Here is a 22,285-nt window from a genome sequence, read left to right as displayed (position 1 = left end):
CTCTGCCCTTGCCTGCCCTGTACCCAGGGGCTATAGGCCAGACCTCCCTATATGCCCAGCTTATGGATGGGGGCCATATTGCTCCGGGTGGTGTGGGGGGAGGGTTGGTGGCTGCTCTGGGAGCTGCCCAGCTAGGCACAGCCTGCCAGGGTGGGCAGCAAGGCGCCCACCTAACTCCAAGCCCCATGTCTCTTCCTCAACCCTGTAGATGGACTCCTCGGAGAAAAAAGTTACCGGGATCCTGTGCGTAAGTACAGGCCTGGGCAGGGCCTGGCTGGGCCTGGCTGGGAAGGAATGCTGGTTCCAGGGTGAGCCCTGGGCTCTAATTGGGTGTGGCTGAGGCTGAGGACCAGGGGCCGCAGTGAGCCATCCTCAGGCTCATGTGAAGACCTGGGGTTAGCACTGGGGCCAGCTGCCTTCCTAGGCTCATTCGCCCATTCTTACAACTGTCAACCCGTCAGTGCCTGGGTTAGTGTGTGGCCCATAGTAGAAGCCAAATAAATTTGAGTTGAATGAATGAATGAAGGAATCCAACAATCTCCCACCCCGTGTGAAGAAGCAGAGGCTCCAAGAGAGCCATCCTCTCCAAGGAGTAGGCACGAGCCTGAGATCCGTGGGAGATCTACAGCTGGGGTTGAGCAGCCTACATGTAGCAGCTTCAGACAGGGTGGGTCATTGCAGAAGCGCTACCAACCACTCCAGACCTCTGTCCCCACCTCACGTCCCCCCTCAGCTGCAAGAGGCCATCAGAAGACAGCGCCCTCTGTAGGCCTCCATATTCACAGCTTACCTGCACCCTGGCATCCCCAGGCCCTGTATTCTCTCCTGTTTTGAGAAATGAACTTCCCTGCTCTGGGGTGAGACCAAGCACTCCTCTTAGGCCTGAATCCCGTCGCCTCTTGTCTGCTTGAAGACATGGCTCCACCCCCCACCTGCAACACCAGCAGCTCTTCCCCCACTGGGCCGGTGCATCAGTGTACAAACATGTCCCGATTCCTCCCATCTTAACAACAACACAAAACCACCTCTCGTGGCCCTTTCCCACCCACCCTGGACCACCACTCCATTTCTCTGCTTGCCCTGACAGCAAAAGTCCTCAAAAGCGTTGTCTCTTCCTGTCCTCTCTCCTCCCGCTTTCCCTTGAACCCCACCACTCCCCTGTGAGTGCTCTTGTCACCGGTGGCCTCATGTGGCCAGACCAAAGGTCAGCTCTCGGTTCTTACCTGTCCTGACTGTCAGTGTTGACCCAGCGGGTGGCCCTTCTTCTCTCAGGTCCCCTTCCCCAGCCCCCCCTTCCTAGACTGACTCGGGCTCTTCTCTCTCTAACCACACCCTCCCCAGACAATCTCATCTGCCCCAACGATAAAACCCATCTTAGTTCTGATGATGCCCGAGTTCACATCTTCACACCAGACCTCTCTCCCGAAGCCCCGACACCACGTCTCCTCTCGGATGTCCACTGGGCATCTCAGACTGAACATGTCAAACCAGGCTCCTGATCCAACACCAACCCGTGCTCCTCTCATCTCAGGTGATGGCAGCTCTGGTCTTCCGCCACTCAGTACAGGAGACTTGGAATCATCTGGGCTCGTCTCTTTCTCTCACACCAACATCTATCTGTCAGGAGGTCCTACTGGCTCTCCCTCTAGAACTCACCCCAAATCACCTCTGCTGCTCATCACTCCAGCCACTGCCCGTCCTCACTCACCTGGCCATAGCAGCAGCCCCCTCCCTGGTCTCCCTGCCTCTGCCTTCACCCCCTGTGTCCATCCATCCTCCACTTGCAGCCAGAGGGACCCATTCAAATGTTAGAGCAGATCATTCTCTCTCTCTCTCTCTCCATCTCTCCATCCCTCCCTCCTTCCTTCCCTCCCTCCCCCCATCCCTCTCTCCCTCTCTCTCATATGTATGCAAGCACCCGAACCCCAACAGTGGTAGGTAAAGCCACCCCATCAGCCCCTCATCATCTCTCTGCTCTCACGCCCTCCTGTTAGTCTTTAACACGCCAGGTGTGCCCACCTCAGGGCTCACACTTGCAGTCCCCTCTCTGGGACACTTTCTCTAGTTCTGGACCTGCCTGCACCTCACTTCAGGTTTCTGCTTGAGCGCCCCTCCTCAGTGAGGCCTCTATGTCAGATCCCCACGCCCTGGCTCTCCCCAAACTCTCTCCTGCTGCCAGTCTCTCCACAGCACTTTGTGTCACCTGTTTACTGTCCACACTGTTTGTGGGTCTATCATAATCTGTCTCCCCACAAGCTTATCTGCTGATTGGGGTGAGATTTGTCTGTGCCCAGGACCAGGAGTAGCACCTGATATGTGGAAGAGCTCCCTTTGGAGCTCAGGAGCCCTCCTGCCTCTTCTTATTTTTTTCCATTTCTGGGGGCTCACTCTGCCCCAAGTTCCTGCTGACAGAATTGTGGTTCCAAGCAAAGAATTGGATAGTTTTCAAAGAACAAGCAAGTAGGTTATGTTAGTGGCGAAGAGCCACACTGGAGGTTGCAGCAATTCCAAGGTGAGCCCGAGGGTCACAGCTGATCTCCAGGCCCCCCATATCCACCGTGAAGTCCCAAGCCCATGTGGACCATGCAACCCTCCCCATGCATGGCTCAGAACTGGAATGTTCAAGTCTCGGACACAGCCCCATAGGGCAAGGCAGTATTGGTCCTGCCCCCAGCACTGACCCCATTAGTGTCCCCAATTCCGTGAATGCACCCCAGGGCCCCAACACAAGGTCAGGCTATGTCAGTAATAAGAATCTCAAAGCAGAAGATTCCTCACCCTGAGGTAAGGGGCATCAGGAAGACTTGGTGGAGGAGTTGGCATCTGAGAGTAGCTGAAGGGTGGGTGAAATCCAAGCATGCCACCTGAAGAAGAGGTGTCTGGGTCGATGTGGCACCAACAAGGGCAGGGGGCTAGGGTCTGCAGAGGCTACACAGGGAGCTCCCGTCTGTGTGACCCAGGCCCACTCCTATACCTACAGCTGGGGCCCCCAACATCGCCCATTTCACGGATCCCCTCGTGGAAGCTACCATCATGGTGTACTCCACCATCACCTCCCAGCTGCTGCCCACCCCAGCCAAGTCCCACTACACCTTCAACCTGAGGGACCTCTCCAAGGTCTTCCAGGGCATGCTCATGGTCAACCCAGCCAAGGTCGAGGTGAGGATCTGGCAGACCCCTCCCAGGTGTTCAGTGGGGAAGTGCCCACTCTGCCCTCACTGTCCTCCCCAGCCCCTCAGTTTCAGGCCTCCCTGCCCAAACACTCCCCAGCCTTAATCAGGCCAGGCCTTGAGGGGGGCTGGAGACATAGCAGGAGCCAGGCGCCCAGGAGCCCTGCCTTCGTACAGCTGAGCTCCACCTTGTAGGTCAAACCCATGCCTAGAATGGTGGCCGTGATGGGGCCACACAGAAGGGGGAGCCAGGCAAGGCCAGGGAGAAAGTGTTCCTGCTAGAGGCCCTGGGTGTGAGAAGATTTGCAGAGAGAGTGAGTGGGGTGCCTTCCAGGAATGAAAGACACCCAGGAGGAAGAAGCAGGAGGTATAGCGGGCTATCAGGTGTGCTGGGCAAGCTCAGGCAGACTCTATGGGCTGCCAGAGGACAGCATCCTGAGGGAGGTGGGGAGCCAGTGGAATGGGTGGAGGACAGATTTGCAGAATGGGGAAAGGGAGGCCCAGGGACACAGGGTGAACAGCACAGAAGCCTCCCTGGCCTTGCCAAACTATAGCCAAAGGAGGTGAGAGAAGCGCCTGGGGGCTTCCTGAGGGCCATCCAGTGACCCAGGGGGAGGCAGGGAAGCAGGGGTGGCGGTGACAGCAGAGACAAAGATGGGAGCAGAGTCAGAGGGGATTTGCGGGTCAAATCCGTGGAGTTCCCTGAGTAGTTAGATGTGGGGTATTGGGAAGGTATAAAAAGAATCAGGCATTCCTCCTGAGCTTAGAGTTTGGGGAACCATGGGGGCCATTAGAGGGGAGAGTCTATAACCAGCTAATGGATCTGGGTGCTCAGGAGGCACTTGGCCATCTGGGCCTGGAGCTGGGGGTAGAGAGGCCCAAGCAGCACTTTGCAGGACTCTCTCCTCAGTTGGTCAGCAGATGCACGTGGCCCTCGCTGGGTCTTGGTTGGAGAGCCAGGTCCAGGAGCTGTAGCTTCTGCCCACCATCCCACTCCTGGTGCTTCAAGAGGTGGCTCAGGGCCCAGGGCCAAGGGCAGGCACCGATGCTGTGGTGGTTGCAGAACAAGGTGCAGCTCCTGCGACTGTGGTACCATGAGAGCTGCCGCGTGTTCCGTGACCGCCTGGTGAACGAGGAGGACCGCAGCTGGTTCGACAAGCTCCTAGAAAGCCACATGGAGCAGTGGGAGGTGGCCTTCGATGAGGTCTGCCCCTTCCAGCCCATCCTTTACGGGGACTTCATGTCACCAGGCTCTGACGTCAAGTCTTATGAGCTCATCACCAGCAAGAAGAAAGTAAGGGGGCCCGGCTGATGCCCTACCCCTGGTGGGGGCCTCTTCACTCTGCACCCCTAGGACTCAGGCCCTCTGTGGCCACCACTAACAGACCACCATGCTCTGACCAGAGGGTCAGGACACTGGGTTAGAAGGCCAGCTCGGAGACTTTAGGCCAGCATTTGCCTCTGAGTCCCATTTCCTCACCTGCCAAATAGACACCTGGCTCAGCTGAGACAGGCTCTGTGAACAGGGCCATGCTGTGCTGGTTTCAGGGCCTCTCATCCCACTCATAGAGGGCCAGCAGGGCCCCTGGGGCCACAAGTCTGAGTCAGCACCCCACAGAGGCAGGAAGAGGCCATGATCAGTGGCCTGAGAGCTGAGTGGCTGGAGTGAGCATTCTGATGCTTCCTCTCCCCACATATCCTCTCCTAGTTCCCAGGAGCTCCCACCAGGGTCCCAGGTCAGTACATCCTGGTGGGCCCCAGGGGGTCAAGCAGCACTCTGGCCCTGAGTTTCAGGCCTCAGTGTGTCGGACGGGCCAGGCCCCATTCAGGCAGACCTGGCTTCATTAGGCCCAACACCCTGCCTTACAAGAGGAGCAGGGCCGGCCATGGTGGGGGGTGCACTTCCTGTTGGCAGTCTAGGTACACGGGGACAGAGGGAGGACCCAGTTCTTGCCATCCCCCCAGATGATGCAGGTGATTGAGGAGTACATGGAGGACTACAACCAGATCAACACAGCCAAGCTGAGGCTGGTCCTCTTCATGGACGCCATGAGCCACATCTGCCGTATTAGCCGTACCCTGCGCCAGGCACTGGGCAACGCACTCCTGCTGGGTGTGGGTGGCAGTGGCCGCAGCTCCCTCACACGGCTCGCCTCGCACATGTGAGGGCCCCCAGGCATAGTGGGCAGGGGGTGGCTGGTGGCAGACTGTTGGTTCCATCCATGTTTTTCCATAGTGTTGGGAACCTGGGGACTTTTCCCAAGCTAGACTTTTCCAGCCCAATGGCTTCTGGAAGGACTGGGAATGGGATCTGGTATCCAAGGAGAGGACTCAGCAGTGCCCTGTGCTGCTGTGGGGATGGGGGGGGGGTAGCTGCAGGCATCCAGGAGGGATTCCTGGAGGAGCCGGCCATGGGCCTGCTCACAGAATCAGAGCTGGGAGGATAGACGAGATACAAGCGGAACAGCTTGAGCAAAGGTCTGGAGGCAAGAGAGCAGTTCAGGCCTGGAGAGTGCAAATCCGTCTGGGGTGGGGCATGGGGCACCCACCAGCCCCTCAGCACTTGGCCTCAAGCTCTGTCCGGCCTCTTCCCAACTCCTATTTCCAGGGCCGAGTATGAGTGCTTCCAGATTGAGCTGTCCAAGAACTATGGTGTGACTGAGTGGCGCGAAGATGTCAAGAAGGTCTTGCTCAAGGCAGGCCTGCACAATCTGCCCATCACCTTCCTGTTCTCAGACACACAGGTGCCACCACCACGGCAGTGGGCAGGTCCGGGGTGGCGTCCTGGAAGGTGGTCAGTCCTTTATGCCCAGGTCACTGTCAGTGGGGTGGCTCTTGGGAGGGACAGCTGGGACCAGATGGGATCACAGATGGGCAGGTCAAGTGTGTGGGGCCAAGTCCAGCTCCGTAGAGCTAAGGGCATAGATCATTACTAAACCCCAAGGGTAAAGAAGGTCCCCGATACCGTGGCTGACCACAAGCAGCACCCCACTTACTAGCCAAAAGCTTCCCACCTTAAGAACCACAGAACTTGTACCCAAAGTGCTGTGCCCATGGCTTCCCCCTTGGGGAAGACTCCCTCTGTATGAGGCTCCCTATGCATGAGGCCTCTCCCCCCATCTCTGAGAGAAGGAGAGGTTGTGGCTCTGGGGCCTCCACACAAATAGAGCAGAGCTTCACCCTAACTAGTGGTCAGGGTGGGGTCGAGGCTGAAGCCCTGGAATGCACCCCACCCTTGGGCTCCCTGCATGGAATCAACCAAGCGAGGGTGCTCTCTGGCACTGGCCAGGCCCTGACCTTATGAGCTGGGCAAGAACCCATTTCTGCCTGTGGCCTTGATTCCCCCTGTAAGTAAACTGAGGCATGGAGAGACCTGGAAAACGAGGAAGATGCCACATCTATCACCCAGGACCCAGAGCCCTTCTACAGCCCAGTGGTGACGTTCAGGGTCTCTGCTATAGGGCAGGCCTGGGGGCAAGTCCTAGACCACAACTTGTGAGGTCGCTTATGTGACCCCAGGCTTCTTCGAGACTTGGTGGCATGGTCTATAAAACGGGGCTGCTGTGAAGGTCCAGTGAGACCATGGTGGTGTCGCCTAGCACCCAGGGGCCATCATCAAGGCTCAGCCCTTCCATCCCCATCCCTCCCCAGATCAAGAATGAGTCCTTCCTGGAGGACATCAACAACGTCCTGAACTCGGGCGACATTCCTAACCTCTACACCCCAGAGGAGCAGGACCAGATTGTCAACACCATGCGGCCCTATATCCAGGAGCAGGGCCTCCAGCCCACCAAGGCCAACCTCGTGGCTGCGTACACAGGGCGCGTGCGCAGCAACATCCACATGGTGCTATGTATGAGGTACAGGCAGCCGTCACAGCACTCGGGGACAGCATGGGTGTATGGGGGGACACTTGGGCCTACCATGAGGAGAGGTGGCCCGGGCCTGGCCACCATGCCATTGGGTCCAGGCTGCTGTGCTGTTGCCTCCTGGCTGCCAGGCTATAGGGCTATGGAAGGGCCCTGGGTCCTGGATTTCTGGGGGTGTAAATCAGTGTCTCGGGGCCTCATTTGGACTCCTGGCCCTCCAGCCCCATTGGAGAGGTCTTCCGAGCTCGCCTGAGGCAGTTCCCCTCCCTGGTCAACTGCTGTACCATCGACTGGTTTAACGAGTGGCCAGCAGAGGCCCTGGAGTCTGTGGCCACCATAATCCTGAATGAGATCCCAGAACTGGAAGCCACCTCTGAAGTAATTGAAGGACTGGTAGGTGTCTTGGTTAGGAGCAAGCCTTTGGGGGTAAATGTTTAGGTTTGGGCTTGGGGTCACTAAGGCATAGGTGAGAGTCCTAGGCCCATCACTGATGGTAAGCCTTTGGGAAGATAGGTTTACCTGTCTAAGCCTCAGTTTCCTCATCTGTATAATGGGAATGCCACAAAGTCATCAGAATGACATAGGAAGTGTTGGGCTCAGAGTTACACAGTCACTGTTTATCTTATTCCCTGAGGGTTTCATGGCAGCTTTCTTCAAAGAACCCCCTGACACAACCCAGAGACCACAAACGGGGGGGGGGCTAAATTTGTCTGGTCCAACCTGAGACAGTGATGGTCACTCAGGCACTAAGAGCTAGAGTGAGCCAATTTCCCATTTCCCCTCACCTATGCTAAGGCCTTGGGTCCTCCCTTCCCTCACAACCTCCAAGGAGGTCGGGGGGGTGGGGGGGGTGTACCTTAGGGCTCTCAAAGAGAGGCAGGTCATGGGGACTATGACAAGGGCATTGGGCCAAGAGCTAGGAGATACCTGGGTCCACAAAGCCAGCTTTGCTTTTCACAGCTGTAGAGCCTGAACAAGTCCCTTAACTTCTCTGGGTGGTTTCATCTGCAGAACAGGTAACCTTGACCTGGAGGTTGTGAGGTCATAGGAGCGAGTGAGTGTGAGGGACATTGAGGCTCCTTCCCTAGAACCAAGCTGCAGTGGCTTCGAAGGCACCCTGGTGCCTCCTCTTTGCTGGGGGTTCTACAAAGCTGCCATCAGTGGTCTCCCATCCCACAGATTCAGGTGTGCGTGAATATCCACCAGTCGGTGGCCAGGAAGTGTGTCGAGTACCTGGCCGAGCTGGCCCGCCACAACTACGTGACCCCCAAGAGCTACCTGGAGCTGCTCAATATTTTCTCTATCCTCATTGAGCAGAAGAAACAGGAGCTAAAAACTGCCAAGAACCGTATGAAGGGTGGCCTCGACAAGGTGGGCCAGCGTGGGGCTTGTGAGCAACAGCCAGTTGCCTATGGTTCTGCCTGCTCCAGCTTAGCCCTGACCCAAGGCAGCCCACAGTGTTTAAATGGGTGGCTTCCTCCCTCATCAAAAGAGCAAAAGCTGCTGGCCAAGGGCAAGGCCAATGCAGATGCTCAGTAGACTGTTCCCTTCCTCTGAGGTCCACTGGGCAACCTGGGGCCCCTGAAGCTGCCAACTATGCCTCTCACTCATGAGTGAAGATGGTCCTGCAAGGCCCTCTCCCTAACACCCTCTAGGCCGCGCTCTCTTTCTGGTCCCCTATCACACCTGTTTTTCTCTCTGTGCCCCGACCCCCAGCTGCTGCGCACTTCTGAGGACGTGACCAAGATGCAGGAGGAGCTGGAGCTTATGCGCCCCCTGCTGGAGAAAGCTGCCAAGGACACCTCGCTCACCATGGAGCAGATCAAGGTAGGGGGCATGCCCAGCCTGGCCCGGATGTCTCACTATGTCTGAGGATGCTCAGCATCCCCGTGCAACCACAAGATCACTTGCTGCCCGACCACTGCAGGTTGCTTAGCCTCTTGGTGCCATTTCCTCATTCAGTAGTCATTTGTTCATTCAACAAATGTTTGATCAGGGCCTGTTCTATGCCAGGCACTGCACTAGGCAGGAGATACGGTAGAGTAAGACAGACAAATTCAAACCCCAATAATCACAGAATGGACTGAGTGGCAGGGCTACCACAGGCAGCCATGCAGAAGTCTGCCTGGTCTCTCTCTCTCTCAGATCCTCTGAGCACCTGCCACTCCAGCAGACATCACAGGTTTGCATATTCATTATGACTGCTTCTGCCAGAAGCGGTTGTGTCCTGTTCTACTAAGTCAGTGTATTAAAACTTTCCAGCAGATGGAAAGACAGTGACTTAGGGGTGGCGCCTGTGGGCTTAGGGGGCCCTGCCCCATAGGGCAGCTATGCTCAAGCATGTAAAGCCCAAGCCCTATGCCAGGCCCCAAGCTGGCCACAGTGAACATTCAGGGTTGGAAGGGCCTCGTAGCATTTCAGATCGCCATGGTCTGTCACAGCCAAAAGGGCCCTTGGAGAACAGGGCGTCCCAATCCACACTTCCTTCCACCTGGGGAGACTGAGAGGCAAAGAGGAGAAAGGGGAGGCGGGCACACCTGTCCCTGACCCCGGCCACCAGCTGAGCCCTCCCTGCCTCCGGTCCCCAGGCAGACACAATCATTGCTGAGGAGACCCAGAAATCAGTGCAGGAAGAGGAGATCAAGGCCAACGAGAAGGCCAGGAAGGCACAAGCCATTGCCGACGATGCCCAGAAGGACCTGGATGAGGCGCTGCCTGCTCTGGATGCAGCCCTGGCCAGCCTGCGCAACCTCAACAAGAATGACGTGACTGAGGTTGGTGGCCAGGCGTCTCCCAGAGCTCCTCCTGGCATTTCTTCCTGGTGCCTCTTGGGTTCTGGCCCCCAAATTCCGTGGGAGCCATGTGTCCAGAGGTGAGGGCAGAAATAGGGCTGGAACCTGGCTACCTACCCTTACCTCCTGTACCAGCCCCAGGGCCCAAGCAGGTGCATGGGGAGAACTTTGGGCCCTGCGAGCTGAGCATACAGGACTTGGTAGGCAGGCCTGGGTACTTGGGGGAGCAGTAGGAGCCACAGACTGAAGCTGACCTTAGGGGTCTCTGGGCATACCCTCTGTCTGTGGTGGTAGAGACTTGGTTGGTGGGGCTCACTCTGTCTGGCAGCTGTCTCTACCCAGGGGTAACCCACTGAGCGATGGACCTCCCCCTTCTCTATTCTTGGCCTGGCCCACAGGTGCGTGCCATGCAACGGCCACCCCCAGGGGTGAAGCTGGTCATAGAAGCTGTGTGCATCATGAAGGGCATCAAGCCCAAGAAGGTGCCTGGAGAGAAGCCCGGCTCCAAGGTGGATGACTACTGGGAGCCTGGCAAGGGGCTGCTGCAGGACCCTGGCCGGTTCCTTGAGAGCCTCTTCAAGTATGACAAGGTGAGCATGCCAGGCCCCTGGCCATCCGGTGAGTGAGCGCTACCCGGCCAGGCAGGGAAGTGGGGCGAGGCGCCTACCCCACCACAGCACTGGGGTCTCTGTCCTGTCTCCCTGTGCCTGCAAGACACACAGCCCTGTGGCCACAGAGCTGACAGGAGCCAGGTCCTGGCCCGGAGGAACTCTCCAACTGGTGGGGGTGCCAGACAGAGCCGCCATCCACCAACAGATGGTTACTGAGGAAATCAGGACCCAGGCAGTCTCTTGTGCCCATAGGATTTCATGCACAGTTACTTCGAGGCTCTGCAGCCCGGAGATTGTCATGTCCTTTCCTCCCCGCATCCCCCATGGCCTTGGCCTGGACAGTCAGCAGCTACTTGATGACTGCCGCTCCCATGGCCTCAGCGCCTGAGGCTCAGCTCCTGCTGTCTGTCTCTGAGTTTCTCTGCCTGTCTATCTGGGGCCCTCATTGTCCATGGGCACGTGCTGTCTTAGGAGCTGCTTCAAGGTTAGGTCAGTCTGGAGCCCACAGCCCTCTTGGAAGGCCCCTCTTCAGCCCAGAAATTGGCTAAAGGACAATGCCTATCCCATGTGGACTATCCCCCACCCCCATGTGTTGGTGTTGGGGTCCCAGGCACTTCCCAGATGGGATGGAAGGCAGCTAGAACCCCTGTGGGCTTCTCCATGCCTCCTCCTCCTCTTCCATCAGACTGGAAACCAGAGGCCCCACAGGCCTAATTAAGCCCAAATCAGGAGTGCTCACAGCCAGCACTCAGGCTCCCCTGGTCCAGGTTCTGAGCTCTGAGAGCTCATGAACAATGCAGATTCCGGGGCCCATCCTGAACTACAGGGTTGGACTCTCTCAGAGAGGGGCAAGCGCCCCAGGGGTGTGGTAAGCTCTAGGGGTAGGGGTAATTACCCTTGAACATGAACCTGGTCTGGGCACCAGACCACTCACTTGTTTCCATACCTGCCAGGAAGCGGCCCTTGTCTCTAAATGAGTTTTAAACGGGGCCTGTGTGCTATCAGATCTTGAGGCCATGTTGTTTCTTCAGAAATCTCCAGTCCTGTTGTCTGAAATCCTGGAATGCAGAAGTTGCTCTTCTAGCCAACCTTTTTAGGTCATGTTTATTCCCTAAGGGAATAAGGACACGGTGCTGAGGCCTGCACAGGACATGGGGCACAGAAGTAGGATCGGGGTGGCCCTTAGCAGACACCCCCTACCCCATCCTCCCTGGGAAGCAGCCCCCTGAGGCCTATGGTTCCCATGTCCAGGACAACATTGGGGATGCAGTGATTAAAGCCATCCAGCCATACATCGACAATGAAGAGTTCCAACCCGCCGCCATCGCCAAGGTGTCCAAGGCCTGCACCTCCATCTGCCAGTGGGTGCGCGCCATGCACAAGTACCACTTTGTGGCCAAGGCCGTGGAGCCCAAGAGGGTGAGGCCTGGGTATAACTGGGGGGCTAGAGAGGGGGGAGAGGGCTCCCCAGGGCACTCAACAAGCTGGCCCTGATCCCTCTGCCTGCAGCAAGCCCTGCGGGAGGCCCAGGAGGACCTGGAGGTGACCCAGAAGATCCTGGAGGAGGCGAAGCAGCGCCTGCAGGAGGTGGAGGACGGCATCGCCACAATGCAGGCCAGGTACCGAGAATGCATCGCCAAGAAGGAGGAGCTGGAGTTGAAGTGTGAGCAGTGTGAGCAGCGGCTGGGCCGAGCGGACAAGGTATGCACACCCCTCCTGTGGGCATGGCCTGCCCGGCCCCAGATAGGGGCTGGAAGGATCTGCATAGTGGTAGGGTCCTGGGGTGGCTGTTTGGAACCCCTCCCCAGCAGCCTGGGGACTGCAGTGGGCAGGGACACCAGGCCCCTGGCCTAGCCTCCCAGAGCCCACCCCATGGGGCTTACTCCACAGCTCATCAATGGTCTGTCAGATGAGAAGGTGCGCTGGCAGGAGACAGTGGAGAACCTGGAACAAATGCTTCACAACATCTCCGGTGATGTGCTGGTGGCTGCTGGCTTCGTGGCCTACCTGGGCCCCTTCACGGTAAGGAGCCCCCAGCCCTGACTGGGACAGCCTCACCTTCCAAAGAGGCCCTGCCCTGAGGCCTCACCTCCATGAGGAGCTGCCTGCAGGGCGGCTCTCCCCTCATTCACGCATTCCACAGGCATTTCTCAGGTGCCCCATCTGAGCCAGGTGCTGTTTCAGGAACCAGGGATATGGCAGTGCATGAAATAGCCAGAAAACCCACCCTGGCAGGGCTGGCCTTCTAGTGGGAAATACGAGCTCGCACTTCAGGGCTTGCTGTGTGCGTGGCACTTTAGACTCACAGATGCACTGACAAGTGGGCATTGTTATCATTACACCTGTTTCACAGATGAGGGGCTGAGGTTTATGGAGACCAAGGAAGTTGCCCACAGTGAGACTAGAGCGCAAGTGTCTAGCTCCACGTCTGATCTCTGACCTCTATGTACAACTGCTGAGCACTGGGGAGCAGGGGGAGGTGGGAGGGTGTCGCAGGTGTTATGGTGGGTGGACCTGAGTCTGGCACCTCCCCAGGGCCAGTACCGCACGGCACTCTACAACCACTGGGTCAAGAATCTTGTGATGCACCACGTTCCACACACCTCCGAGCCCACGCTAATCGGGACGCTGGGGAACCCCGTGAAGATCCGCTCATGGCAGGTGCCCGCCCAGGGTGGGCTGGAGCAACTGGACTGGGCCTGTGGCGTGGTCCATGCTGGGCCAGGAGCCTCCTGCCTTTCTCCCACCCTCTTCCCTGGATCTGCTCAGAGATGCCTCCCCTGAACCCACCCGGGCCCTGCAAGAGGGTGGTGGGTAGGAAAGGAGAAAGCTGAGTGGAGTGTGGCTCAGAAGTTAGCCATTTGTGAGCAGACAGATCAGGGGTGCTTGAGGAGTGAGGATGAGGCTGGGGGAGCAGTGTCCAGAGTGAGGGTTAAGCAGTGTTCCCTGAAAGAAGTAGTGTCTCAGCTAGACCCTGAAGGACAGGTAGAGTTGGCACAGGGAAAGAACCAAGAGTCTACAGGCAAACGTCAAAGGTGAGCATACGGCAGGAGGGGCCAATGGGCTGTGGGCTCTGTGGAGATGGTCTAACTGAGCGAGGACTCAGTAGGCAAGGAGACAGAGGCCCAGTGAAGGATGGTGTTGGGAGCCAGCCTAGGAGCACACTGTCACCTACCCCCACCTCCATGGAGATGCAATGAGAGAACAGACACAGCCAAAACATGAGGTTGGGAGTAGCTGATGCCCCAGCTCACCCTTTTCCTTCTGAGAGCTCTGACCTAGTACAGCACTGGTGTCCCGCAGATCGCTGGCCTCCCCAACGACACACTGTCAGTGGAGAATGGGGTCATCAACCAGTTCTCCCAGCGCTGGACCCACTTCATTGACCCTCAGGGCCAGGCCAACAAATGGATCAAGAACATGGTGAGCCCACCTGCCAGGTGCCACCACCTCACCCAGCCAGGCTTAGCAGGTACAAGGGGAATAGCTGAGCCTCAGGGTGGCTCTCAGCCCCCACAGCCCCTACTTTCCCCCTACCCCCACAGGAGAAAGACAGTGGGCTGGATGTGTTCAAGCTGAGTGACCGTGACTTCCTGCGCAGCATGGAGAATGCCATCCGCTTTGGCAAGCCCTGCCTTCTGGAGAACGTGGGCGAGGAGCTGGACCCAGCCCTGGAGCCCGTGCTGCTAAAGCAGGCGAGCCTGCGGCCGTAGGGGTGTGGGGAGCGGGCTGTCGGCCTGGGCAGGGGAGAGGGCAGCCTCCCTCTCCTGCCACACTGGTGAAGCCTAGGCTACAGCTCTCGCCCATCCCACCCACCACAGACATACAAGCAGCAGGGGAACACGGTGCTGAAGCTCGGGGACACGGTGATCCCCTACCATGAAGACTTCAGGATGTACATCACCACCAAGCTGCCCAACCCACACTACACGCCTGAGGTCGCCACCAAACTCACCCTCATCAACTTCACCCTGTCGCCCAGGTGAGCCCTCGACCCGCCCAGCTGCCCCTCTCCTCCCCCAAGGCCGGGGCTCTGGGCCTTTCCCCAACTCCGAGGCTCTGCCAGGTTCCTCCCAGTCACTTTGGCATTCCAGGCCTTTCTAGCCCCTCCACCAGCTTCCCTGACTTGCACCGTTTCCATCTAAGAACCCCCACCCCCAACTCATCCTGATCCCTGGTCAGGACCACCCCCCACACCACTGCCCTGGAGAGCACTAGCACCACCTTGTCTAGATACCTTTCCCCTGCAGCTCAGCCCGCTCCAGACCCTTGTGCACTCACCTCCAGAGCTGCCCTGGAGCCCTGAGTCGGGCACACTCTGGGTCCCTGAACCCAAGCCCCGTTTCCTGCCCTTGTTGCCATGAGCCCAGGCATTGTGGCTTTTACTGGCCACTCACACAGGCCTCACAGGCCTCCAGAACCACAGGCCTGCTCCATGCTAAGGCCTCCATGTCAATGGCCACAATAAACCTCTCCACAGGGCACGGGGTGGCCCTGTCTCTCCCTAAGGCCTGGCCCTCCCAGGCACCCACTGCTTCCTCCTGCTGAGAAAGAGTTTTTCAGAGACCCTAGCAGCTCACACATCCACCTGCCTGGCCCCTTCTGGGATTCCAGGCTGCCACCCGAGGTCTCACTGTTAGCTGGTCACTCTGAAGGCAGGCTCTGCATTATCACTGAAGTCTGAGACAGGCTAGGCCTTCCGGGCTGACATCAGCAGGGACTCAGTGCTCCTGAAGCCCCAAGAGCACAGATAGGTAGGTGGGCAGGCTCAAGGCTGGCCCTCCAGGGCCCACCAGGTATTACAGACACGGTGTCCCCTGCCCCTGGCAGTGGCCTAGAGGACCTGCTGCTGGGCCAAGTAGTGGCTGAGGAGCGGCCCGACCTGGAGGAAGCCAAGAACCAGCTGATTGTCAGTAATGCCAAGATGCGCCAGGAGCTGAAGGACATTGAAGACCAGATCCTATACCGGCTCAGTTCCTCCGAGGGCAACCCCGTGGATGACATGGAACTCATCAAGGTGCTGGAGGCTTCCAAAATGAAGGCTGCGGAGATCCAGGTTGGCAACTGCCTGCCCACCCTGCCTGCCTCTCCCCACCTGCCCTGGGCCTGACCCTGTCCCCATCCATTTCCGCCTGCTGCTCTTTGCCAGCATTCCTGGGCCTGACTACCACCCCGCCTCTGCACCCCCAGGCCAAGGTCAGGATTGCAGAGCAGACAGAGAAGGACATTGACCTCACACGCATGGAGTACATACCCGTGGCCACCCGCACCCAGATCCTCTTCTTCTGTGTGTCTGACCTGGCCAACGTGGACCCCATGTACCAGTACTCCCTCGAGTGGTTTCTCAACATCTTCCTCTCGGGCATCGCCAACTCTGAGAGGGCAGGTAGCCCTGGCACACACGCCCACGTTGACACAAGCACCAGGCCCCCACCCTGGCAAAGATGGGACACATGTGAACATACTTCTGCAATGGGCACATACATAAACTCACACCACAGTCACTTGGACATGCTGTCATATCAGACACACACCCCTTCCTACCTTCCTTGGAGCCCTTTTACTGGGAACTCCAAATGCCCCAAGGGGAGGCCCAGACTGCCCTATGGCTGCTGGGGAGACTGGCCGGGCTGGGCTGGACCCCAGGCCTCTTGCTTCCTTCCTTCCTTTCTCGAGTGTTGCCATCACCTCTCTGCCCTGCAGATAACCTGAAGAAGCGCATTGCCAACATCAACCGCTATCTGACCTACAGCCTCTACAGCAACGTCTGCCGCAGCCTCTTTGAGAAGCACAAGCTGATGTTTGCCTTCCTGCTGTGTGCCCGCATCATGATGAACGAGAACAAGATCGACCAGGTGCATGAGCAGCGAGGCAGCTGGGCAGGCCAGAGACCCAGGAAAGACTGCCTGAGGAGTTGCCCTGTTGCAGGGCCTGGGAGAACAGGGTGGAAGGAAACCGAAGGCCAGTTATGAAGGCACGGCAAGAGCAAAGGGGCAGAGGCCTTAGGAAACACAGTTCCTTGCCTAAAAATGGAGACCCTGCGTTAAGTAGGCCCAAGCAGTCTGTGAACATAGGCCTTCTCAGAGCCTTGAGTGTGCTGCTGGGCACAGAGGCTGGCCCCGAGCCTCCCAGCTCACACCCTCATGAGCACCAGGTATTTTGTGGTGTGTTAGAAAGCACTGCCAAGATAGCAGTAGTGACAGCGACCACGGCTCAAGCCCTCACTGTGTGCGTGGCATGTTCACAGGCACACAGGGCCTGGAACTAGCCTCCCTCTGTGCCCTGACAGAGCGAGTGGCGCTACCTCCTGTCCGGGGGCTCCATCCAGGTCATGACTGAGAACCCTGCAGCGGACTGGCTGTCAGACCGGGCCTGGAGAGACATCCTGGCACTCTCGAACCTGCCAGCCTTTTCCTCCTTTGCCACTGACTTTGTGGAGCACCTCTCAGAATTCCGGGTCATCTTTGACAGCCTCGAGCCCCACCGGTGAGCTGAGCCCCAGGGCATCAAGGGGCTGAGACCCCAGACACAAGCCTTCTCTGAGGGGCCACCCAGGGTTGCCCCGCAGCCGTGGCCTCATCTCTTCCGTGCCTCTGGCCATGGACACCCTGGACACCCCACTCTCCTCTGCCATCCATCAGGCAGAGTCCCTGTGGCCAGTGCCCTCCCACAGGTAGCTTTCAGGGACACATGGGCACTGTTGCAGGGAGCCCTTGCCTGGCATCTGGGACCAGTACCTGGACCAGTTCCAGAAGCTGCTGGTCCTGCGCTGCCTACGTGGGGACAAAGTTACCAACGCCATGCAGGACTTTGTGGCCGCCAACCTGGAGCCAGCCTTTATTGAGCCCCAGGCAAGTGCTACCAGCCAGTGTCCCAGGCGAATCCTCACCTTGGGCCCCAGGGGCCTGGCTGCACCTGGACAGACTGCTTTGCAGCCTTGGTCGGGCAAGAACTCCTAGCCCCACCCCTCCAAAGGCTCTGGGAGGTTCCAGGCTCCACCAGGACGTTCCCTGGGACCTCTGTGGGAACCCCAAGATTGCCCTCCCTGCTCTGGTCCCGGAGCCTCCTTAGCCCCAGGTTGCCCCAGCCTCGCTCCTTGCCCGGCAGACAGCCAACCTGTCCGTGGTGTTTAAAGACTCCAACTCCACCACGCCCCTCATCTTCGTGCTGTCACCTGGCACTGACCCCGCGGCCGACCTGTACAAGTTTGCTGAAGAGATGAAGTTCTCCAAGAAGCTCTCCGCCATCTCCCTGGGCCAGGGCCAGGTAAGAGCGGGGCCCGGAGGGCGAGGGGGGCCGGGCCAGCTGGCCCCAGCCACTCAGCACTCCCTCCCCCACAGGGCCCTCGGGCAGAAGCCATGATGCGCAGCTCCCTAGAGAGGGGCAAGTGGGTCTTCTTTCAGAACTGCCACCTGGCCCCAAGCTGGATGCCAGCCCTAGAACGCCTCATCGAGCATATCAACCCCGACAAGGTGCGCCAGCCTCCTCGGCTGAAGGGAGTACTAATGTGTCCACCCAGTACCGTGGGGCTAAAGGAGGCGTTCCCGCAAAGCACTCAGCCTCACCCAGGCACACAGCAAGTGCTCAGGAACCAACATCTGGAACATGCATTGAGTATATAATCTTCCCAGTGGCTCCCGCCAAGTTACTCTTACCAGTGGTGATGTGAATTACTCAAGGCCACCCGGCACAGACCAGTGACCCTGGGACTTACCAAAGCTCATATCCTTAATCTGTGGTCCATGCAGCCTGGCCGAGGGTCTCTGAGAAGGAGGGAGCCTGGTGTTGGGGAGGCCATCAGGTATGGGTCTCGAAGCTCACGTGGAGTGTGACCACCAGGTACATCGGGACTTCCGCCTGTGGCTCACCAGCCTGCCCAGCAACAAGTTCCCAGTGTCCATCCTGCAGAATGGCTCCAAGATGACCATTGAGCCGCCACGAGGGGTCAAGGCCAACCTGCTCAAGTCCTACAGCAGCCTCAGTGACGACTTCTTTAACTCCTGTCACAAGGTAAGGCACGCTTGGCAGTGCCCCGCCCTGCCTGCCCCCATCCTCACCTCTTGTGTCCCCTGCCCCCCACCTCTCATAGGTGATGGAGTTCAAGTCCCTGCTGCTGTCTCTGTGCCTGTTTCATGGGAATGTGCTGGAGCGCCGCAAGTTTGGGCCCCTGGGCTTCAACATCCCCTACGAGTTCACGGACGGGGACCTGCGTATATGCATCAGCCAGCTCAAGATGTTCCTGGACGAGTATGATGACATCCCCTACAAGGTGGGCTGGGGACAGGCTGGGGGCAAGGGGCTGGGCACTTGTGGGGGCCCTCACCCACCCACCCCCTAGGTCCTCAAGTACACGGCAGGGGAGATCAACTACGGGGGCCGCGTCACTGATGACTGGGACCGCCGCTGTGTCATGAACATCCTGGAGGACTTCTACAGCCCTGCCGTGCTCTCCCCTGAGCACAGCTACAGCGCCTCTGGCATCTACCACCAGATCCAACCCACCTACGACCTTAACGTGAGCCTGGGTCTGGGTGAGAGAAGACGTGGGCCCTGCCCTCCATTTGCTCCTTCTCCTTGATTAATCCATCGCACAAAGACAACCAGCACTGCCTGAGTGCAACCACTCACTGAGGATGTGAGAGGCGCAGTCAGGGGCTGGGTCAGACATTCCAGGGTATGCGTCTTCAGTGTAAAGGAGGAAATATAACGGGTTTGAGCAGCCAAATGAAATAGCAGGGAGCTGGATGGCAGTGAGAAGGGGACTGGGAGGGAGGCAAAGGCCACCCACACCTCAGAGGACATGGAGTCCCGAGAACAGCAGGGTTACAACTAGGGTGCTGAGTAGGGGATGTGCTCAATTGGAAGGCCACCCTACAGCTGGGGGTAGAGCCAGGCAGGGGCTTCAGTTATGCCCTCCTATCCCCTAGGGCTACCTCTCCTACATCAAGGGCCTTCCGCTCAACGACATGCCTGAGATCTTTGGCCTGCATGACAACGCCAATATCACCTTTGCCCAGAATGAAACTTATGCCCTGCTTGGTACCATCGTACAACTGCAACCTAAATCAACCTCCGTGGGTGGCCAGGGCCGGGAGGAGGTGTGTGGCAGCAGGGGAAAGGGGTCCAAGGGTTGGGCAGGGCCAGTTTCCCACCCACCATCCTGCCTGCTCCCTTGTGGAAAGGAATTCTGTGCATGTGGAATCTTGTGCAGGGGCGGGGCATGGGGAATAGAGCCCTGACCCCCAGTATCCCTTTGTCCTGACAGATAGTAGAAGACATGGCCCAGAACATTCTGCTCCAGGTGCCTGAGCCCACCAACTTACAGTTGGTGATGACTAAGTACCCCGTGCTGTACGAGGAGTCAATGAACACGGTGCTAGTACAGGAAGTCATTCGGTAATCCCCCCGCCATCCCCAGCCCTGTAGCCAGCAGATCACTAGGCTGTAGAGAAATGACAGCAAGAGCTACTGTGGGCCAGGTGCCATGCCAAGTGCTATAAATCCATCCTCATTTTTATTATTCCCATTTTACAGATGAGCAAACCAAGGCCCAAAAAGGTTACGTGAACGGTCACACATTTGCTAAGGGGCAGAGCGGGATACCCAGGTTGTCCAACCAGCTCTATGCTCTTAGCTCCTGTGTTCGTTCGGCCATTGTTTTTTTGTCTATGGCCTACAACTGGGGAGTGTAGATACCGCCACACGGCCCTGGCCCACTACCTGCCTCCTTGTCACTGGCCCCATAGGTACAACCGGCTGCTGCAGGTGATCACACAGACACTGCGAGACCTGCTCAAGGCACTCAAGGGGCTGGTCGTGATGTCCTTGCAGCTAGAGCTCATGGCTGCCAGCTTATATAACAACACTGTGCCCGAGCTCTGGAACGCCAAGGCCTACCCATCACTCAAGCCACTGTCCTCGTGGGTCATGGATCTGCTGCAACGCCTGGACTTCCTGCAGACCTGGATCCAAGGGGGCGTCCCGGCTGTCTTCTGGATCAGCGGCTTCTTCTTCCCCCAGGCCTTCCTGACGGGCACCCTGCAGAACTTTGCCCGCAAGTCTGTCATCTCCATCGACACCATTGCCTTCGATTTCAAGGTCTGGACACAGCCAGGGCCAGGTCAGGTGACAGACTGGGGTACAGCTGGCTGGCAGAGTCAGGGGACACCTGAGTGGGGGTTGGGGGGTAAGGAAAGCCACGCCAGAAGAGGCCATGAGCCCCTAGGGACGCAGAGTGCAGGGTACCAGCTAAAATGGCAGGTGAGTGATGGGCAGGCAGGCAGAGCTCTCAGGAGGGAACTGGTGCCTCTGGACCCAAATTCTAACCCAGATTCTTGGAGCCGATAAGTGTGTGTGTGTGGGGGTGTTTTTGCCCACCACAGGTGATGAGCCAGTCAGTGTTGGAGCTCAAGAAAAGGCCCGAAGAGGGGTGCTACATCCATGGACTGTTCCTGGAAGGTGCTCGCTGGGACCCCATGTCCTTCCAGCTGGCCGAGTCTCGGCCCAAGGAGCTCTACACGGAGATGGCCGTTATCTGGCTCCTGCCGATACCCAACCGCAAGATCCAGAACCAGGACATCTACCTGTGTCCCATCTACAAGACGCTGACCCGTGCTGGTACAGGGCCCAGGGCAGGGAGCCTACACCATAGAAGGGGGCCCAGGACTGGGCCAGCCCAGGCCAGTTAGGTTGACCCAGGTTAGCTGAACAAGATAGCCGACAACTGTCAGTCAGCAGTCCCGAAACCAAGGGGGCAAGGACAGAGCCTGGCAGCAGCAGGCATACTAATACCGAGGCTGGGCTCAGTCTACGGGGAGCGGCCTCTGAGCTCCCCATCTTCTTGCCTTCCTCAGCAGACCCACCTTGGGTCCTGGGAGCCCCAGCCTGACAATGGGAGTTTAGAGTGGGTAACTGAGGCCTGGAGAGGGGAGAATGGGCCTGAGCTGCATCCAGCAGGGAATAAGCAGTGGTATCAACCCTCTCATTGCCACCTGTCCTCAATCGGTCAACGCATTAACCCTGAGCAGGCCTGAGGCTTGGCCAGACCCCTCACCAGCCAGGCTTCCTCTTGGGTCAGGGCACCCTCCTTGCCCGCAACTCAGTCTGCCAAGCGCATTGCCTTTACTCTGTTCCTGCTCTATTTGTGGCAGATAGCTTACCCTCCCCTTTTGTTGCCTGCTCTAGGAACACTATCAACCACAGGCCACTCCACCAACTACATCATTGCTGTGGAGATCCCCTCCAACAAGCCCCAGCGACACTGGATAAAGCGTGGTGTGGCCCTCATCTGTGCCCTGGACTACTAGCCTTGGACAGAGGGTGGGGGCCATTAAAGTTGAGTTTTCTAAGCAGTCCAGCTGAGCCTTACCTGCTTACATCAGGCCCCTTCTGTAGAACTCTGCCAGGGAAAAGTGGGGGTGAGGGGCTGCAGCAGCCTCGAGAGAGAATGTGGTTAGCAGCGGGAAGAGTGGCAAAGGTGGCAGCTTTACCTGCTGGACCTGTCCAAGTGCAACAAGGGGAGGTGAGCCCTCCAAGGTCCCAGGGCCCCTCCAGGGAGAGCACACCAGGCGGGACTAGAGGCAGCCCTGCCTCAACCCAGGGCTCCAGCCTCTCTCCAGACTGCAAAGCTATCAGATCTGGTAAAAACCATGGCATGCCTTCTCTTACACACACCTCTTCAGCTTCCACAATCCAGCCAAAGCCCCTCCTCAGCTCAGGTCCTAAATTCTAGGCATAGGACCCCAAGAATCTTTGCCCCCAGACCGATGCCCAAGAATGCATCCTTTTCACCTCTGGTCACCGGGCCTTCGGCCCAGGTCTGGTTAGGTCCTCACTCCAATCTC

General features: G+C 58.1%; 1 protein-coding gene across 1 annotated transcript in view; it reads left to right on the top strand.

Moving 5' to 3' along the window:
- The window catches only part of DNAH1 (dynein axonemal heavy chain 1), a 75,587-nt gene extending 53,361 nt beyond the window's left edge, over window positions 1-22,226 (top strand). The window contains exons 46-78 of the mRNA XM_019628111.1: window positions 209-247; window positions 2,981-3,159; window positions 4,234-4,464; window positions 5,136-5,332; window positions 5,779-5,914; window positions 6,822-7,030; window positions 7,261-7,432; window positions 8,219-8,410; window positions 8,756-8,866; window positions 9,628-9,813; window positions 10,230-10,421; window positions 11,694-11,861; window positions 11,952-12,143; window positions 12,333-12,464; window positions 12,978-13,103; window positions 13,746-13,865; window positions 13,988-14,137; window positions 14,264-14,424; window positions 15,273-15,498; window positions 15,633-15,828; window positions 16,146-16,297; window positions 16,732-16,928; window positions 17,149-17,293; window positions 17,550-17,708; window positions 17,783-17,914; window positions 18,282-18,452; window positions 18,532-18,711; window positions 18,781-18,957; window positions 19,370-19,540; window positions 19,708-19,838; window positions 20,189-20,540; window positions 20,825-21,059; window positions 21,627-22,226. Coding sequence (XP_019483656.1) covers window positions 209-247; window positions 2,981-3,159; window positions 4,234-4,464; window positions 5,136-5,332; window positions 5,779-5,914; window positions 6,822-7,030; window positions 7,261-7,432; window positions 8,219-8,410; window positions 8,756-8,866; window positions 9,628-9,813; window positions 10,230-10,421; window positions 11,694-11,861; window positions 11,952-12,143; window positions 12,333-12,464; window positions 12,978-13,103; window positions 13,746-13,865; window positions 13,988-14,137; window positions 14,264-14,424; window positions 15,273-15,498; window positions 15,633-15,828; window positions 16,146-16,297; window positions 16,732-16,928; window positions 17,149-17,293; window positions 17,550-17,708; window positions 17,783-17,914; window positions 18,282-18,452; window positions 18,532-18,711; window positions 18,781-18,957; window positions 19,370-19,540; window positions 19,708-19,838; window positions 20,189-20,540; window positions 20,825-21,059; window positions 21,627-21,748 — 5,639 coding nt within the window. The 3' untranslated portion in view covers window positions 21,749-22,226. The remainder of the gene's footprint in view (window positions 1-208; window positions 248-2,980; window positions 3,160-4,233; window positions 4,465-5,135; window positions 5,333-5,778; window positions 5,915-6,821; window positions 7,031-7,260; window positions 7,433-8,218; window positions 8,411-8,755; window positions 8,867-9,627; window positions 9,814-10,229; window positions 10,422-11,693; window positions 11,862-11,951; window positions 12,144-12,332; window positions 12,465-12,977; window positions 13,104-13,745; window positions 13,866-13,987; window positions 14,138-14,263; window positions 14,425-15,272; window positions 15,499-15,632; window positions 15,829-16,145; window positions 16,298-16,731; window positions 16,929-17,148; window positions 17,294-17,549; window positions 17,709-17,782; window positions 17,915-18,281; window positions 18,453-18,531; window positions 18,712-18,780; window positions 18,958-19,369; window positions 19,541-19,707; window positions 19,839-20,188; window positions 20,541-20,824; window positions 21,060-21,626) is intronic.
- Window positions 22,227-22,285: the final 59 nt, after the last annotated feature.

The sequence above is a fragment of the Hipposideros armiger genome, unplaced genomic scaffold (assembly GCF_001890085.2).
Source record: "Hipposideros armiger isolate ML-2016 unplaced genomic scaffold, ASM189008v1 scaffold_748, whole genome shotgun sequence".
Taxonomy (NCBI): Eukaryota; Metazoa; Chordata; class Mammalia; order Chiroptera; family Hipposideridae; genus Hipposideros; species Hipposideros armiger.
The sequence above is the reverse complement of the archived record's forward strand: the minus strand, read 5'-3'. Positions and strand labels throughout refer to the sequence as shown.